Source organism: Macaca thibetana, chromosome 15 (genome assembly GCF_024542745.1).
Source record: "Macaca thibetana thibetana isolate TM-01 chromosome 15, ASM2454274v1, whole genome shotgun sequence".
NCBI lineage: Eukaryota > Metazoa > Chordata > Mammalia > Primates > Cercopithecidae > Macaca > Macaca thibetana.
The window spans coordinates 61,756,792-61,776,409 of NC_065592.1; the positions used below are offsets into that span (position 1 = coordinate 61,756,792).

General features: G+C 41.8%; 1 protein-coding gene across 1 annotated transcript in view; it reads right to left on the reverse strand.

The window, feature by feature from the left end:
• The window catches only part of ADAMTSL1 (ADAMTS like 1), a 419,209-nt gene that overhangs the window by 60,809 nt on the left and 338,782 nt on the right, over positions 1 to 19,618 (reverse strand). The window contains exons 21-23 of the mRNA XM_050761325.1: positions 15,719 to 15,847; positions 6,584 to 6,763; positions 3,098 to 3,232 (exon numbers count right to left, since the gene is read on the reverse strand). Coding sequence (XP_050617282.1) covers positions 3,098 to 3,232; positions 6,584 to 6,763; positions 15,719 to 15,847 — 444 coding nt within the window. The remainder of the gene's footprint in view (positions 1 to 3,097; positions 3,233 to 6,583; positions 6,764 to 15,718; positions 15,848 to 19,618) is intronic.

Sequence of the window (19,618 nt, forward strand, 5' to 3'; positions counted from 1 at the left end):
CCTGTGCATGTGTTGCTGAGGCAGCATTCCTTTTGGAGAGTTGTAGCAGTGGCTTGAGGTGAAATTAATGCCAGGCTGTTTGATAACTAAAATAGCCAGTTCTGGAATAGTCTCACCTAGTGAGGATCTCAACACTCCAGACTTAATGAAGAAGAATGAGCTCTGATACATGGCTTAAAAAACTCCAACTCTCCCTTCTACCCTTACTGCTGGGAAACATGAAAATCAGGGTCTATGAGTTACTGTTCCTGTGCCACAGAACCATGAAGATCTGTAAGACTGTTACAGCCAGCTGACCTCATACATAGAGGAAACATGCAGTGGTATCTCACCACTCACTGGCTACAATAGGGCAGGTGAATGGCTTTCATCCTGTATATATCAACTACCACCAGGCTTGGTAAGAACGTTAAAATGAATTCCAAGGCAGTGCCTGGGCTGAGTGAAAAAGAATGTCATGATTGATTAGGGATGTCTTGGCTGTGGGAGGAGTGATTAACAGTATCTTTGCCATGTATTTCCACCTTGGTCTAGAATATCTGTTATCCTCAAAATAGGGCTTTTTAAAAATTACATTTCTCCCACTATCGATGATTCCTAAAGAATATTAGATTAATTCTTCTCATACATTACTTTTAGTATGTCATTCTCCTTTTTAAAAACCCCCTAAAGATTTGTTCCCATTCCCCATGTAGTACATCTACTTCCTTCATTTTATATTCAAGGCCTCCACAATTTGATGTTAATTTCTCAGCAACCCTACACAAAACCTTCTCTCCAGTCTCTCTGGCTTATTTCTCATACCCAGAGCACACACTGTGGTCTGAAAGGGCCACCCTATAGGAGTCAGGGCCTGTCCAGATGGAAGCAACTGGACTAACAGAGCAGGCTGAGGGGGAAGTTCAGGATGGATGGAGGGCATTAGGATTGTTGGGGTGAGGGTCTGAGCCAAATCTGAATGGACAAACTGTGGCTGAGGCTTGTTCATTTTTATGGCCTAGTTTCGATCTTAGTTTAGCTGTCTGTCATCAGTCGTAAAGCAGTGGTGTTTTACAGCTGTTTCTGAACAGACATCTGATACATATCTCGCACATTTTTCATCTTGGGGCTCATAGAATCTTCCTCACCTTGAGTGCGTATTTCTCTTCCTTTCTGCCTATTTGAATCCCACCTATTCTGCAGTGCTCAGCTCCAAATCATCATAATGAGGCTCTGTCTGTGTCAACCTACTTCTCAGAGTCCTGATACTTGACATCATTGTCTCATTTATCTCCACAATTCCACGTGAATCTCCTAGTCCTATAGCGCTGGCATGACACTGACATTCACCATTCAACTCCATTTGGTTCAGGCAGTTACATTCAGGGACTTTATGAATACTGACTCACTGTCTCATTCAAATGGAGCAGTCTGGATGTGGACTGGGATTTTAAGGTGTCTCTTAACTGCTGGATTTAAATACCAGGCTAAGGTAACAAAGCACCATAAACTAGCAATGGATTGTGGCAACATAAAGTACAATAAATTCTTATTGCCCATGGCTAAAATAAAACAAAATGTTATTCCAAAAGAAGGGAGAATGAAAGTAAAGCTATCATGTAAAAATATGAACAGGTTAACTTTTCCAGCATGCTAAATGGCACCTGAGTGATCCAAAAGAGTTATTGAAGTTGAAAAGAAACAATTGCTGCACACCCTGCTTGTGACCGGGCTGTGATGAACAGTTATGAGAGCTTCTCACAGTGATGAGTCTAAAATAAAGAAGTTCACAATCCGCATTTCATTTAGAATAAGTTTACTATTTGTAAGCCAGAGGCAATATGCAATTTTGAAACTTCTGTTAATTCTGATCAACATGATACAGAAAAACTCAGTGCCAAACTTGTATAAATCATGGGCAACAGAATAGGGCTACTTGTTACTTTCCCTGTCTTATTTTTACTCAAGTCAAAAACAGAGAAATCAGATTTTTCCATATGCTGATAAGCTATGAAGATTCTTTGCGAGTTTCAGATGAAAACGAAAATTGAAGGTCATCTTTCTGTGCTCTCATCCTAAAGGTAACAGGCCCCTGTGGCCATGTTGATAAGTCATCACAGTATGACTGGGAACTCACTGGCCTCCTGTTCCTTGCTAGATAAAAGAATGTAGAAGCTTTACATTTTGAGCCACAGGAATAATTCTAGCTATTATTGTCAACATTTGGGATCACATAGAGTTAATATGAAGATTTTCACCACTTTGTAGGCCTTGGCTCTTTGTTTTATTTTAAAGAGGAGTTTTAGATCTTAGTTTCACAGCACAAGAGAAAGGTACAGAAACTTCTCATATATTCCCTGTCTCTGCACGTGTGTGGGTCTGTTTTTCCCCACTCAGGCCTTTTGAAGGCAGAAGAATTCTTCTCTTCCACCTTGTCCCTCTCCAGAGGTCATGTGTGAAGCTTTTTCTGGCATCTCCATGATTCTGGTGTGGGGGTCCAGGACTTGAATGCCCTCGTACAACTCCTTGCTATCAGAGGGCACTACCCATGTGGGAAATAACTTGGTGAAGGTTTCCAACACTAGATGACAGGGAGGTTGTACTTGGTGAAATTAATTCAGCACTTGCCTTAAGGAGTCTATCTGGGTTGGCTTTAGGCTGTATCTACGGAAAGCTGGTCTAAATAGTATAGTCTTCCTTTGGGAGGGTGCTGATATTTGACTTCCTCCTCGAAAGTTGATTATTGCTCTAGTTTAGGTGGGAGGGGATAATGGAGGAGTACTGGGGAATGGTTAGCAAGAGGAGAGGAGATATAGGAGCTGTTCTTTACTGCTGTAGTTCTCTCAAAGTTTCAAGAGATGGCATCAACCCAAGAGGATTCAGAAAGGAGCCATACTGGAATCTAGACAAGCCATAGAGTCCAGACTAACAACTGCATTCACCTCATATGGAAAGTCAGCCAAGTTTCCACTGGTGAGTCTGGATTCTGTAGGCAATTTAGTGATTTCCTGTTGGCCACCCCCCACTGCTGCCTCCCTCCCACCTGCAAGCAGTCACCCATCCATAAATCCTGTCCAGTCCTGGATTTCTGCCCAATGTTTCCAAGGGTTAGACTCACCAAGGAGAACAGAATTCCCAGGATCCAGGACCAGCTGTGTTCCCAGAGGAGACGTCAGCACTGAAGGAAGGTTCGGTCCAGTGGCTGCGAGCAAGGCCCTGATGTCTTCCAACTGTGTGGGGACTTGAGGGGGATCTGTGAGAAGGCAGAGGGTGGATCAGGCAGGTTAAAGCACAAGGCTGTGTCAAGGGAAGAGGAAGAGGTGGGTATGCATGTATGTGCACATGTGTGCGTGTATGTAAGATAGACATTACTGTTGTTGCCTTTTAACATCATTTTTCCTATAGAGGAATCCCTATCAAGGTGAGTCTGAATTTCAAACTTAATACAGGTATTTGATGCCTGAAATAATAAGGTCAGTAAGAAGAAGCAGGCATACAAAGTTCAGGGGTTTCTCACTTTAGACTACTGGGTACCTATACATTTGTAGATAAACTATATCATAAAGACACTTTTTTTAAAAAGCAAATTTTAGCATTTACTATGCCAAGTTCTGTGCTAAATATATTTCAGTCCATTTTTCATTTAGCCCTAGTAACAGTCTTTAGAGTGAGGCACTTTGTTATTTTCTGCACAGATAAAGAAACACCACAGGAATTTCTTACTTAAAAGGACCTTTTTCTATGAAGCAAAAGATGAAGTTGTGAAGTCGGTAAGTTAATTTGCTTTGTGGTTTAGATTTTAATGCCTAAGCAGGACCTAGATAAAGCAGAGGGGAGAATGTTGTTATGCTATGCTTCAACACTCAGAATCGTACAAGGAATCAGTGCTGAGGTCATCAGAGGTCCCAGTTAATCAATGCTAAAAGTGACTAAAACGGGAAATATATACTGGCTTATCATTTCTGCTGGACATATAAAGAGGCAAGCACCCGCTGAACTTAGCGGTGGGATGATGCCAGATTCTCTTGGAAAAGCAGCAGATCCCTTTGCCCCTCTTCCTGCATCTCCTGAAGAACTGCAGTTTACACTCCCAAGGCCAGCTCCCACCTTTTTCTCCAGAGTGCTTGTTGGAATGGAAGCAGAAGCCCAGGAGTACTGCTCTTGAAATGGATGGTCATTTCAACAGCATTCTGCAAGGGCCCTACTACGTGCCTGGCACCTTGTAAGGCACTTGTTAGGGCTGGTGAATTAATAAGACATGATGGTGCCTGAGTCTACTTGAAAAACATACCTTCAGTCTTTCTGCCTTTGACTGACAAAGACCATTCTATAGAAAAAACAATGAACTTGAGATTACATATATATATATCTCTCTCTATATATAGAGAGATATATATAGAGATACATAAAATATAGCTTAAAAAGAACCCTTTTCATATGGCATAGAGAAAAACATCATGCCTGGGTTCAGGAACCCTCAGTTTGAGCCATGGCTGTGTCATTCAATAATTAGATCATTTAAATCCTCAGAGCCTTGTTTTCTCATCTACAAAATGAGGTTCCTTTCCAAGATCTCTGTCTACTCTGGAATACCATGATTTTAGGAACTGATGGTGGAAGTTTACTCAAAGTATCCTTCTCTCCTCCTCAATATTTCTTCTTGAAACTCATGAAACCTTTGCTTATTTAGTAAGAGCAAAAAGTGGGGGCTACTTTCCATCTTCAAAACAATCAGCTCTTTTTGGACCAAATGTTGGCCCCTCCTAATGTCCTGACAGCTTTGACAGTAATTTTCCTCTCCAGTGCATGTCCATTTGCTCTTCCCAGGAAAACTGTAAATTCTCCACGGGTAGAGGCCACCACTTATATTTCTCCTAAAACTTTACCAGTGTCCAGGTGACATGGAACTTAATGTCAGCAACATTAAATGGCAACACTTAATGAATAACTGTCCAATGGACTATTTGGATACATGGATGAAAGTCTGCCTTACTACACTTCAAGTCCTCATGGTACAGGTTAAGTCACAGAACTTGGGTGAAATCTCAGCTTCATCCACAAAATTCCCCCTTTAAAAATTAAGCTACATTTTTGTGGATTAAAAGAGACATTGCTTTGATGTTCATAAAGTACCTATTAAAAGCTAACAAACTTTCATTAATAAACCAATAACTGTGATCAAGAAAAGCCTTAAACTTAAGAGTCTTGACAGTGATTTTTTTTTCCCCATTAAGTATGATGAAATGGGGAAGATGTTTTGCTCTTCAAACACCATATTCACTGTTATACTGTATTACAGTTGGAATGCAGTAAGCACCTGCCTACAGAACATGCACACTTCATTGGCAAAGTCACAGTAGCAGCCTTACATCTTAGACTTTCATCTCTGTTAGCAGAGGCAACAAGGAAGGATTATTAGGGAGAAAAATCTTACTGGTAAGCACCATAACTCAGCATGGGGCAATATTCCCTGGGCTCTGGGCTCCAGACTAGCAGCTCAGTTGGATGAAACCCAGTGCAAAACAAATGACATCTTTCTCTGAGCCAATTTTCTGTGGCTTCCTAAGATGGTTGGTGGTTTATGCAGCCACCAGTGAGATGAAAACCTGTTTGGGCCTCTCTGAAATCTGAGTGGGCAGGGTCTACAAGGACCTATGGGTTGGTATATCTTCAACTCTGGGTGTGAAAACAGAAGTGTAAAGTTTAAATATTTTTCCCTGAGGAAGTCTGTAATGTATGTGTATGCATATATGTGTGGCATGAATTATTATTTCTTTCATCTTTCCTTTTTTTCCTTAGAATGACAGCTTTCTGTAGGTGAGAAAGCGCATAATTAGAGCCTAAGTGCTTTAATAATTGCTCTGTTTTTTGAGAAAGCCAAAAATAAGTTTTTCATTTTTTAAAAAATTTTATCTCCCTAGCACCCAGACTCAGTGGGGAAGAACAGCAGGGTATCCCTAGTCCAGGGGGCAAAAATGGTTCTGGCTTGCAACATGGCTGAGTCCAGAACTGGGCAATAATCAGATTGTGGATGGTGTCCCAGCAATTGTTATTTTTAACACCCATTTTATACCAGGAGCCATGCCAGACTCTTTAATCAGGGGTTCTTATGTTTAGGGGTGCATGTGGAGACTTTAGGTAGACCAGACCATAAGCTTCTGGAATTATATGAAACATTTTACATGTATGAATTTTTCTCGAAGGAGGAATCCATAGTTTTTATCTGATTCTCAAAGAAATCCTTAATGCAGGAAGAGTTAAGGATAATTGTTTTAATTCAGTTATCTCTGTTTGAGATACCTGTTCTCCCCTTGCAGTCCTCGTGTCTGGAGTCTCCACATAGAGACCAGTATCTAAGGCTTAGCAGAGTGAGGTAACTTGCCCAGTGCCAGACAGTTAGTAAATGGTAGAGCCAGGGTTCAAGCTTTTGTTTGGGCTCAAAGTCTGTGTTCTATCAAAAGGCCCTACATTGGGAAGAAACCAAGGGATACCGATTTTACCTTTTATGTCCTTAATTGGATTAGGGCACAAAGGAGGTAGAGGGTGGGTTCGATAGTCTCCCCCAACAGGGTGCAGCAGAGGCAACCAGCTTTGAAGTGTTTACCTAGGATCAGCAGCTGGGTGCTCTCAGTCAGCTCTCCATGAAGATTGGCCGCCCTACAGGAGTACAGGCCCTGATCGGAGGACGACACGTTCGTGAGCAGCAAGGAGCCTTCGTGCAGATGGTGGGGGGAGCCCAGTTTGCTTTTATTCCTGAACCAAGTGACTTCAGCTTCAGGCACTCCTAGGAAGAAGGAAAAAAACAAAAAACAAAAAACAAACTCATCAGTCAAACACATTCAGATGAGCCCAGAGGCATTTACAGCATTTATAGCCTCTTGAATCCCTCTTCCCTGGGGCTGCTATACAGCGGCATCTTCTACCATGCTTTAGCCAAACTAAATAATGCCCAGAGCCTGGTAGGATGAGGATATAGACTTCAGGCTGACCAAAGAATCAGAATAAATGCTGATACAAGATAAAAATATCAGTTGTCTCCGTAACTTTTGCCTTTTAAACCTACAGTGATGAAGCAGGAAGAGGGAGGCCAGGAAACAGACAACTGGCGGGGGGGCTTGCCAAGGTGGAAGGAGAGTACCCAAATTCTTTGGAGAAAACGTATTTGAAAAACATGAGAACCAAACGTATACACCAGTGAAAATGAAACTACATGAAACGAACATAATGTTGAGTAAGAGATGCCAGACACAAGAGAACATACTGTATAATTTCCTTTCTGTAAGTAAAAAACCAAAACCCGGTAACATTAATCTACGCTGTTAGTCAGTCAATGGAATGAACGGGGAGGGGTTGTGACTGAGAAACGGGACAAGGGGCTTGGCCACTGGCGATGCTCTGTGTCTTGACCTGAGGCTGGTCTGGTGGGGAGTGTTCACTTGGTACCTTTATGATACGTGTACTTTTCTGTATAGATATATTTTAATAAAAAGTGAAAAGCTATACGACGTTAAAATATATGTATGAACTAGATGAATGGAAGCTGCTAGATTGTTACTGGAGTTCACACTCTATGTAGAAAACATGCTTGCATTTTTGGAAGCCTACATATCTTCTCAGAGCAAGAGAACATGAAATGGTAGTATCGGTAGAACAACAGGAAAAGGACAAAAGGAAAGTGCTCAACTCTTTCCACAATCCAAGTGAGAGAGATGGGGACATCATCTGCTGACTTGGGATGAGTTCTGTCTTTGGAAGCCAGGCTCTGTGCTCTGAGGGAACCTGTGAATTCCTCAGGAAGTTTCCTTGTGGTTGACATTGTGGAAAACAGGCCCTGGGGGTTTAGGATGAGCCTTCCTACATGCTGTTTTAGGAGGATGCTATAGGAGGCCAGGCTCTGAGTGTGTTGAGAGACTGAAAGTGTGTGGCACAGATTCACAGGTCTCTAGGGAGCGGAAAGCACACCTCAGCCTGCTGACCCAGCTCACACAGTTTACTTATAGAACTTACTGGCATGTATCCAGGGCATGCTTAAAGTGTAAAGTCCTGGCGGGGCACGGTGGCTCACGCCTGTAATCCCAGCACTTTGGGAGACTGAGGCAGATGGATCACAAGATCAGGAATTTGAGACCAGCCTGACCAACATGGTGAAACCCCGTCTCTACTAAAAATACAAAAATTAGCTGGGCGTGGTGGTGGACAACTGTAATCCCAGCTACACAGGAGGCTGAGGCCGGAGAATCACTTGAACTTGGGAGGCAGAGGTTGCAGTGAGCCAAGATCACACCACTGCACTCCAGCCTGGAGGACAGAACAAGACTCTGTCTCAGGGGAAAAAAAAAAAAAAAAAAAAGAAGTATCAAGTCCTGGGAAATGGGGGTCAAAGCCAGAAATGGCCAAGGAGCCAGACCTTAGTCTAGTGATCTAGTGTTTTCCCTGAGCTGGGGCTGGTTTTTGCCTTTGGGGTAAGGGCAGTTTGCCCTTAATGGCTAGCCTTCTGTTGAGGATGCAGAGTGTTCAAGGAGTTGCCTGTGTATCTGTTACGTGTCCTTGAAAGTGGCTAGAGAAAGAGAGGCAGGGCTACGAAAGCAGGTGGAGACTTGGATACCACAGCCTTGTTACATCAGAGAGAGGCACACATGAATCTGGCTCTAGCAGTAGGATTCTTGATGCTCAAGTGCATAAGAGGGGCCAGGTTGGCATCATCTCTAAAGATACCTGGAGAAAAGATACAGGTGAGGGGTGAAACAGCTGATTTTTCATTACAGCACCACTAGGGAGAGCAAGAGCATCATGATGCCTGTCCATGCCAGCTTGGACTTTGGGCCCTGAGCTTAGTTTTTTCCCATTAAAAAAAAAAAAAAAAAAAAAAAAAAGATCCACAGCATTCAGGAGAAAGCCTCAGAAGTAAGTTAAAGAAAAGCACTTTTAGTTATTTTTCTCCTGAAAGAACAAGGAAAAATGAGGTCCTGCAAACAATTTTATTTTATTTTATTTTTTTATTGAGATAGAGTCTTGCTTTGTCACCTAGGCTGGAGTACAGTGGCATGATCTTGGCTCACTGCGGCCTCTGCCTCCTGGGTTCCAGCGACTCTCCTGCCTCAGCCTCCGGAGTTAGCTGGAATTACAGGTGTGCACCATCACGCCTGGCTAATTTTTATATTTTTAGTGGAGACACGGTTTCGCCATGTTGGCCAGGCTGGTCTCGAACTCCTGACCTCAGATGATCCACCTGCCTTGGCCTCCAAAAGTGTTGGGATTACAGGCACGAGCCACCATGCCAGCCCTGCAAACCGTTTTCTACCAATATTCATCCTCTTTCCCTCACATTGCTCCATGCAGCACTTACTGCCTGCATCTTCCTTTGAGGAGGGCTGTGGGCAGCAAACACAGAGACTCAGGGGGAGAGAAAATGAGAGTGAGAGTGACAGAGGGGAGGAGGGGGGGGGTGGAACAGAGGGAGAAGGGAGAGAACCCAGGGATGGAGAGAGACCTGGGAGCTATTTCTCACTCCCCCAGGAATTGCTTGCAAGCTTCTTCCATTCCCTTTATGTTTGTCTGTCTCATGCCGTTCTAAAATTGTGCTTGTTTGAGAGGACAGGACTGGATATAAACCAAAAGGGCAGAATTCCTCTGGTGACAGTAGGGGGCTTCATGGGAGAAGTGGAAATGTTCAGAATAGCAGGGTGGAGGAAGAAACCTCCAGTTTCTGTAAACCTGGAACTGTGGATTTGACAGCAGTCCCAAGGGAAGAGAAATTAAGTGGGAATCATTCTTCAGTCTACTGGCAGACATCTCTCAGATTCATTCACGCACAGATCTGCATTATGAGTTTGCCGATGTAGGTACTGTTGCTGGTGCCACATTTTGAGGACTTCCTGCCTCAGATTGTGGGCCTTAGGCAGAGAATATTACAAAGACACCTTGGAGTGATAGCCAGTCCTTCCATAACTGGCTCTGACATTACACATGTATAATGAGGAAAGAGAAAACAATAATTGAGGTGTTATAAAGTTTTATTTTTCTTTTTCTCTCAAGAGCTGACAATGATGCTTTAGAAAACTTCACCAGCCCTTGAATGTTCCAGAGTCCCTTGAAAAGGTAGTGATACGTATGCTTAATACTGACATTCAGAATGCCTCAACATTGGAGTGTACTGAGCTATGCAAACGTATCCTGAGTGTGTTAAAGGGAGAAATAACATTGACTGAATATTTGCTGTAAGCCAAACATTTTATAAACACAATCACTTATTTTTCACAATGATCCTGTGAAGCAGGTACTATTTAGTAACTCCATTTTATGAGAAAAAGGGTCTCATAGAGATTAAGAAATCTGCCTAAGGTCACATTTGTTTGGATGCCTGAACGATTACATGGGGGCAGAGTTCCTGTTCCCCCAAATTCCGTACCCTACAGCCAATCAGTAATCCACCAGTGCCAGGGTAGGGATTCAAACTGAGATACCTTTAGTGCCAACAGTCCCCATCTTAACAAGTGTACACTGCCTGTCATTATACTAGCCTGACTCTTGAGAGAAAATCTGAACTGCTGCTATACTATTTCTGAACTGTCAAATGCTTAATTCCTTTCTACTTTCAGAATTAATGTTTCTGCTGTGTTTGTAAAACCAAGCTGTTGTCAGGAGAGAGGTTCCAGAATCCATGTGTTCTGGCTTTGTTAGCTCTTTCTTGTTGAGAAGCTTGGTCAGGTTGTGGGAGATGATCTTTTCTAGCCTGCTGTGGTGTGACAGCAAATGCCACAAAAAGGAACACCTGAAAATGACAGAAAATGTGCTCTACCACAGAACAAAATCCAAGAGCTATGTTGTTGTGGACCAGCTACTTGGATAGGCTCCACATGCTAACCTCCCTGGTATTATTTGGATCTTAAACTCGGGGAGGAAAAGAACCCATGTTTACATTTTCCCCTGTGGTATATCTTTTCAACAGCACCATGCTCTCCCTGCTGCTTGAAAGGATCAGTAAAAGAACTTAGACATAATGGGTGGTAAGTTGATATGATTACAAGGTTCAGTGCCTTTGATGTCCACGGAGCTGCCAGGTAGGGTGATGCTATAATATTCTTTTTAAAAAAATCCCAGACAGGGTATTCTTGTTAATTGGATCTCTTACTATATTTGGAAGGCTGCCTGCACCACAGCGGTGTGTCAACGTCTCAAGGTGGGGTGTCCACTCAAAGGTACACCTTTACATGGGAAATTCTAGAAGCTTCCTAGGAGGTGTGGAGGTAGAGTGGCTTAGGGAAAGAAAAGAGAAAGGATACAGTAACTCAACTGTCAGCCTTGTCAGTTGTTCTAAAGAACCATGGCAGTCTGGAAAGAAGGTTTCCAGCCTTCCACTTTTCTCCATACTGACTGTGGCAGACAATGATAGCTGTTCACAAAACCAGTTTCCCTCTTTTTCCTGAGTACCCAGTGAGTCTACCTTCCCCAGCATCCTTTGTAGTTGCACGTGGCCATGTGACTAAAGGAATGTGAAAAGTCTTAATGTGTGCTCCTTCCAGGTGTCGCCCTTAAAAGCCTTCTCAACCATCCCCCATATTCTGTTTTCCCCTCTCCTGGTTGATAGGATAGAGGTAACCCCTAGGGAGGCCTTGGAAGGCATGTGTTTCAGATGACAGAGCGACCAGCATCCTGTGACCCCGAATGACACTGTGGGGACAGATCCTCTCCAGATGACCAGGTGTACTCTTTGGGCACTTAGCTAAGCAAAAATAAAACTTCTATTGTGTTTGAGTCATTATACATTTGGGCATCTACTTGATACCAGAGTCTAATCTATCCTAATACACCACCCATCACTGACTCTTGAACTATCTGGCATCCCTAGTCCTGCTGATTTTATCTCCTAAGTAAGTCCTTCAAATGCTTCCTTTGTTTTCAGGAGAAAAACCTAAACTGTACCATAATCTATGAGAACATGTAAGATCTAGCCCCTGCCTACCCATACCTCCTCAGCCTCATATGCTACTTTCTTCTTTGCTCTTGATATTATAGCCACACCACCAGCCAGGTTTTAATTCTTTAAATGCAGCATGCTCTTTCTACCTCAGGCCCTTTGTACATTCTGTTCCTATTTACTGAAACACTGCTTCTTCCCCTGATCCTTTATCACCGACTCAGTTTTCTGACCTCTTCAGAGAAGGAATAGAGAACAAGCATGGGAGTAATACAGTCAATTAGGTCATTTTTCAAGAAAAAACCTATCATACTCATTGCCTCATGCTGTTGATGCTTCAGGACTGGGAAGAATGTGTGAGGCTGTACTTTATAAGCTGAAAGCACATGTATGCAAAAAGTTGTTTAATGAAAAATTGCTAACAATTCAAACATGTGAGTCGGTCTAGGTAAATTACATAATATTCTTAACATAGGCTATTATATAGCCATTAAAATTATGCTTATGATACAGACAAATGTTTATTACTGAGAGGAAATAAAGCAGGATAAAAGGGAATGATTAAGGAAATATAATAAAATGTCAGCTGTGGTTGAGTTTGGAGAGAACGACTTTGAACCAGCTTTTTTCTTTCCTTTTTGGCCTCCTGAGTTTTTCTGTGTTTTCTAAAATTTCTTTAGTACTTTAATATTTTATAATAAGAAAACAACAACTGTATCTGAATATCACATTGTATTATCATTACATATTTCATAACTTTTCTCCTTCCCAGACTGTGAGCTTCCTAAAAATTGTATCTTGTTTATCTGTGGCTCCTTGGATTAGGAGAAATCTGATTTAAGTTGGATTAAATATTCCATAAAAAACTGCCAAATGAATAACATGAATGAATTTGACATAAAATACTTCTTTAAGGAGGCCCTGATGGAGTCCCACTTCCCTGTCTATTATCAGAGTCTGGGTGGCAAATTCTCAAGCTAGAGTATTAGCTACTGGCAGTGTTATTGGTGCTCAGAGAATCCCACCTAACCAATCAGGAGGTCACTAAGCTGCCTGACTAGGAATGGGATAGAGATGTCCAAGAGTAAGGAAAGAGCCATAAGAGCCACTTACAGCAGCAAAGTAAAAGCAGTCCTCTGCCATTTGGCATTTAGCATTATAGCTGTCAGTATTTTAACTGGAGACTAAGCTCACAGATGATTTCCTTGTCCAGCTAACTTACTGTGTAATTAAAAGCAGGCTCTTTCCCACCTACTTTGAATGAGTATCTTGTTTAACAAAAGGAATAATGACAAATATACAAATATTTATTTTAGTTAATCAGCATTAATACAGATGGTTTGATGGGTAAAAACAAAAATAAAGACTGCAATGCCACAGCCAGGGAAAACTAGGTATAACCACCTAGGTTCTCACTATAAGGTTATCAAGTGAGCCTCTGGATGAAGTCCCAGAGAGAGGGCCCTAGGCGACACGGAAGAGTGACCAAAGCTTGTTTTAATGTCGTAGGCTCCCCAATGTAAATGCTTCCTCAACCAGATTCTGGTTCTCTCAATCTCCTTTAAATGCCCATTTCCTTGTTTTGCTGCCCTTTCCTCCCCTATTTTTTTTTTTTTTTTGAGACAGAGTCTTGCTCTATTGCCCAGGCTGGAGTGCAGTGGTTCGATCTCAGCTCACTGCAAACTCTGCTCCTAGGTTCAAGTGACTCTCCTGCCTCAGCCTCCTGAGTGGCTGGGATTACAGGCACTTGCCACCACACCTGGCTAATTTTTGTATTTGGTAGAGATGGGGTTTCACCATGTTGGCCAGGATGGTCTTGAACTCCTGACCTCAGGTGATCCACCCACCTCGGCCCGCCAAAGTGCTGTGATTACATGTGTGAGTCCCCGCACCTGGCCCCTCCCCTATTCTTTTACTCCTACCAGTTCCACCTCTCAAGAAGATACACAACATGATCCATCATATCACCAGTGTTTCCTCACCAAAGCATGTGTCCATAGTGATCAGGTGTGTGTTGGGGGGTGATGGTTCTGCAGAAAGGGCCCTACTGGCACCACCATTAATCCCTGCAGAGAGGGGTAGCTCATTCATGCCAGTCCCTGTCAGGGGTTTTGTCTTACTATCTATCTAGGAGTACAGGGACTGAAGGGACTTGGTTCTAGATTTCACTGATGAGGCTGGAAGGGAAGCATCACAAAGGCCATGAGACAGTTTACAAAGGCGAAGCTAATGCACATTTACAAAGATAGATTTACATTTCAGATATCCTAATTTTTTTTTGAGACAGGGTTCTCGCTCTGTCACCCAGGCTGGAGTGCTGTGGCATGCCTATGGCTCACTGCAGCCTTGACCTCTGGGCTCAAACGATCCTCCCATCTCAGCCTCCCTAGTAGCTGAGACTACAGGCATGCGCCATCACACCTGGCTAATTTTTGTATTTTTTGTAGAGACAAGGTTTTGCCATGTTGCCTAGGCTGGTCTTCAACTCCAGGGCTCAAGTGATCTGCCCACCTCAGCTTCCCAAAGTGCTGGGATTACAGGTGTGAGCCACCAGGTCTGGCCATATTTCAGATATCCTAAAGCTATCAGAATATTTCAGAGAAAATCAGACTTGGCTATTATTTGGAAACAGTAAGTCCTAGGTTAAGATATTCCTCCTATTTACTCTAAAATGGGTTTTCTGGTCTTATAAGTAACAAAGTGAGGTAAACCTTCAGATGATGAAGATCTAAGATGAATAAACCACCAAAGCATGGGGTGCCACAGCCTGTCTACTCTGCCCATAGGGTATGATCGGGGAACGTGGGTTTGGCGTGGCCATGCCACTGTGAGTATATCTGATGAGGACAGCAATCAGAACGCTAGCTGTCCAATGGCACAAGAACCATTCATTTCTTCATCCCGTTGTGGCAGTGAAACCCCTAGGGTACACATCACAAATGAGTGGTCTACAGGAAGGGAAAAATAGTAGCTGGGCCTCATTCTGCTATGTGTAGGTGTTTTCTGTCTTTTAATTGAAGGTAAATATTTTTATACATAGCATATTACCACCCCCTATTGTCTACTACTCCTTGCTTCCCTGTGCCTTCCTGGTCCCCGCTGGCCTCTGAGTATGCAAAGCCCACCTGAGGGCAATGCCTTTATCAGAACTCCACTGGCTATCTTCTTTAATAACTCCTGCCCACTTCTGATCCGAGCAAGCTCCAGGCTGCTATTGGCCTTACCTCTTGCTGTCTTTCTCATATCCATCCAGTCCTTACCTTCCCATTCCCACTGCCCTGAGTTCAGGCTTCCATGACCTCTCCTCTAAACGACAGTGATGGGTCTTACCTGGCCTTTCTGCCCTAGTATTTCCCTTTTTCAATCTATTCTCTTCAATGCTTTGCTTTTGGAAGCGTGGCTCTTTAATGTCACTTCCCACCTGCATTTCTGCACTCTGGGCTCCACCCAGACTAAAGCTCACACTGTTCTCTTATAGCCTAGAGGATTTTCTACTTCCATGAATTTATCACTCTCCTTCGTCCACTTGAAACTCCTTGCCCCCCTCTTTGCATGTTCACATTCTATCTGTATGGAAGGCTAAGATTAAAGAAAAACACACACATAAAAAGATCAATTTTACCTACCTGTCCCAGTCAGAATTAATCTTTCCTCCTCTAAATTTCTACAGCGCTTTCTACTTTCAGAGGGACTGAGGTTCATGCTTTGGCTTTCCTACTAGCACTATATCCCTGAGAGTAAAATTTGTGTCTAATTTGTCTTTGTATCCCCAATCTAGCACAGGGCTCCATTAACATGTGAACAAATACATGGATTTCTCACCTGCAACCTGGCAGTTAATTGTCACATTCACTCCCTGCACTGTTTTGATGGTGCTTCCTATATCGACTGTGACTGCAGGCTTCTCCGTGTTGATCACGGTCATTCGTGACGTTTTCACTAGTGGCTTTCCTGAAGATAGATAAGAAAGAATATGAGATGTTACTTGGTGGTGACTGTGGAAATTGGGGCATTCCTTTGAAATGGGGGCTAACCACCAATGCATGGCTGGTCTATCCAGACTTTTGCAAATAACTATGTTTTCTCTTGAAAAATTGTAAGTGCACAGTATAAAAGCATCTACCTACCTACCTACCTACCTACCATAGTGTTGTCAGTAAAAGACCAAGGATTGAAGAGTTTGAAGATAGAGCATGTTATACAAATTGAGATGATTTATGCATTCTAATCATTAAATTAATAACCCTTGACATCATGTTTTACAGGGCCTTTTTAAAAAATTAATTTTCAATTAATTTTAGATTAATTGTAGATTCACATGCAATTATAAGAAGTAATAGAGAGCGCTGGGTGCAGTGGCTCATGCCTGTAGTCCCAGCACTTTGGGAGGCTGAGGTGGGTGGATTACTTGAGGCCAGGAGTTTGAGACTAGCTTGGCCAACATGGTGAAACTCCATCTCTACTAAAAATACAAAAATTAACCAGGTGTGGTGGCATGCAACTGTAATCCCAGCTACTCAGGAGGCTGAGGCATGAGAATCGCTTGAACATGGGAGGTAGAAGTTGTAATGAGCCGAGATCACACCACTGCACTCAAGCCTGGGTGACAGGGTGAGACTCTGTCTCAAAAAAGAAATGATACAGAAGACAAATACTGCATTATCTCACTTATATGTAGAATCTAAAGAAGTTGATCTCATAGAAGTAGAGAGTAGCACAGTGGTTACCAGAGACTGGGGAAGGGAGTGGGGAGAGGAAGATAGGGAGATATTGGTCAAGAGGCACAAAATTATAGTTACATAGGAGGAATAAGTTCTGGTATTATATTACACAGTAGGGTGACTATGTGTATATTTCAAAATATCTAGGAGAAAGGATTTTGAATGTCCTGACCACAAAGAAATGATAAATGTAAGAAGCGATGGATATGCTAAATGCCCTGATTTGATTTTTATACAATGTATACCTGTATCCAAAAGAATCAGACTGTTCCCCAAAAATATGTACAATTATTATGTGTCAACGAAAAAATTTTGAAAAGCATGATACATAAAAAGAAAAGTTTGTCTTTCTGTGCCTGGCTTATTTCACTTAACATAATAATCTCCAGGTTCATCCATGTTGCTGCAAATAACAGGATTTCTTTTTTTTTTTTCCCCCCTCTTTTTTTTTTTGTTTTTGAGACAGGGATGGTCTTGCTTTGGCATCCAGGCTAGAGGGCAGTGGTGTGATCTTGGCTCACTGCAGCCTCTGCCTGTCAAGTTCAAGTGACCCTTGCACCTCAGCCTCCTGGGTAGCTGAAAGTACAGGTGTATGCCACCACACCTGGATATAATTTTTTTTTTGTTTTTTTGTTTTTTTGGTTTTTTTTTTGTAGATACAGGGTTTCCCAATGTTGCCCAGGCTAGTTTCAAACTCCTGGGCTCAAGCAATCCACCCACCTCAGTCTTTCGAAGTGCTGGGATTACAGGCATGAGCCACCACACCTGGCCTCATTCTTTTTTATGGTGGAAAAGTGTTCCACTGTACATATATACCACATTTCCTTTATGTATTCATCTGTTGATGGACACTTAAGCTGATTCTATATCTTAGATATTGTGAATAGTGCTGCAGTAAATATTGGAGTGCAGATATCGCTTTGATTACTGTTTTCATTTCCTTTGCATATATACCCAGGAGTAGGATTGCTGGATCATATGGAAGTTCTAGTTTTAATTTTTTGAGGAACATCTACACTGTTTTCTATAATGGCTATACTAATTTACATTCCCATTAACAATGTATAAGAATTCCCTCTTCTCCACATCAGCACCAGTATTTGCTTTTTTTTTTTTTTTTTTTTTTGGTCTTTTTGATAGTATCCATTCTAATAGAGGTAAGGTGATATCTCATTTTGGTTTTGGTTTACATTTCTCTGAAGATTAGTGATGTGGAGCATTTTTCATATGCCTGTTGGCCATCTGTATGTCTTCTTTTGAGAAATGTCTATTTAGGTCTTTTGCCCTTATTAATTAACTAATTAAGTTCAAGGGCACACGTGTAGGGTTGTTACATAGGTAACCTTGTGTCATGGGAGTTTGTTGTACAGATTATTTCGTCAGTCAGGTATTAAACCTAGTAGTCAATAGTTATTTTTCCTGATCCTCTCCCTCCTCCTGCCCTCCACCAGGCCCCAGCATCTGTTGTTTTCCTCTGTGTGTCCATGTGTTCTCATCATTTAGCTCCCAGTTATAGGTGACAACATGCAGTATTTGGTTTTCTGTTCCTGCATTAGTTTGCTAAGGATAATCAATAGTTATTTTTCCTGATCCTCTCCCTCCTCCTGCCCTCCACCAGGCCCCAGCATCTGTTGTTTTCCTCTGTGTGTCCATGTGTTCTCATCATTTAGCTCCCAGTTATAGGTGACAACATGCAGTATTTGGTTTTCTGTTCCTGCATTAGTTTGCTAAGGATAATGGCCTCCAGCTCCATCCATGTTCCTACAAAGAATTTGATCTTGTTCTTTTTTATCTTTTGTCCAGTTTTGAAAATTAATTTTTTGTTGTTGTTGAGTTGTTGGAGTTCCTTACATATTGTGAATATTAATCCCTTGCCAGATAAAGAGGTTGCAAATATTTTATCTCATTCTGTAGACTGTCTTTTTATTCTGTTGATTGTTTTCTTTGCTGTGCAGAAGCTTTTTAGTTTGATGTAACCAACAAGGACACAACAACAAAAAGGAAGCTACAGGGTAAGATCCCTGAAGAACATGTATATACAAATTCTTAACAATATACTAGCAAACCAAATTCAACAGCACATTAAAAAGGCTGAGGCAGGAGAATCACTTGAACCCAAGAGGCAGAGGTTGCAGTAAGCTGAGATTGTGCCACTGCATTCCAGCCTGGTGCCAGAGTGAGACTCCATCTCAAATAATAATAATAAAAAGAATACATAGGGGGAAGCATCACACTCACTACCTAATTTTAAAATATACTATAAAGCTACAGTAACCAACACAGCATGGTATTGCCATAAAAATAGACACATAAACCCATGGAACAGAATAGAGAACACAGAAATGAATCCACATACTTACAGCCAACTCATTTTCAACAAAACTGCCAAGAACACAGAACAAAGAAAGGACAGTCTCCTCAATAAATGGTGCTGGGAAAACTGAAGCTAGACCCCTAGTTCTTACCACACAAAAATTAAAAATGAAGGATCAAAGATTTAAATGTAAGACTCAAAATGATAAAACTACTAGGAAAAAACATAGAGGAAACACTTCATGACATTAGTCTGGGCAGCAATTTTTTGGAAAAGATCCTAAAAACATAGGCAACAAAAGCAAAAATGGGATTATGTTTTTGATATCAAGTTTAAGAACTATTTACTTAGATCTAGATCCTGATGATTTTTCCTATTTTTTTCTAAATGTTTTATAGTTTTATATTTTATGTTTAAGTCTGTGATACATTTTGAATTAATTTTTAGATAAGATGTGAGAGGTCACATTTAGATAGGAGGTCAAAGCCCATTTATTTTTTGACTATGGATGTCTAATTGCTCTCTCACCACTTCTTGAATAGGTTATCTTTCCTACATTGAATTGCTTTTGCACTTTTGTCAAAATTAGTTGGACACAGTTGTGTAGATCTGTTTCTGAGGTCTCTATTCTCTATTCTCTATTCTGTTCCACTGATTTATGTGTCTATCCCTCTACCAGTACCACAC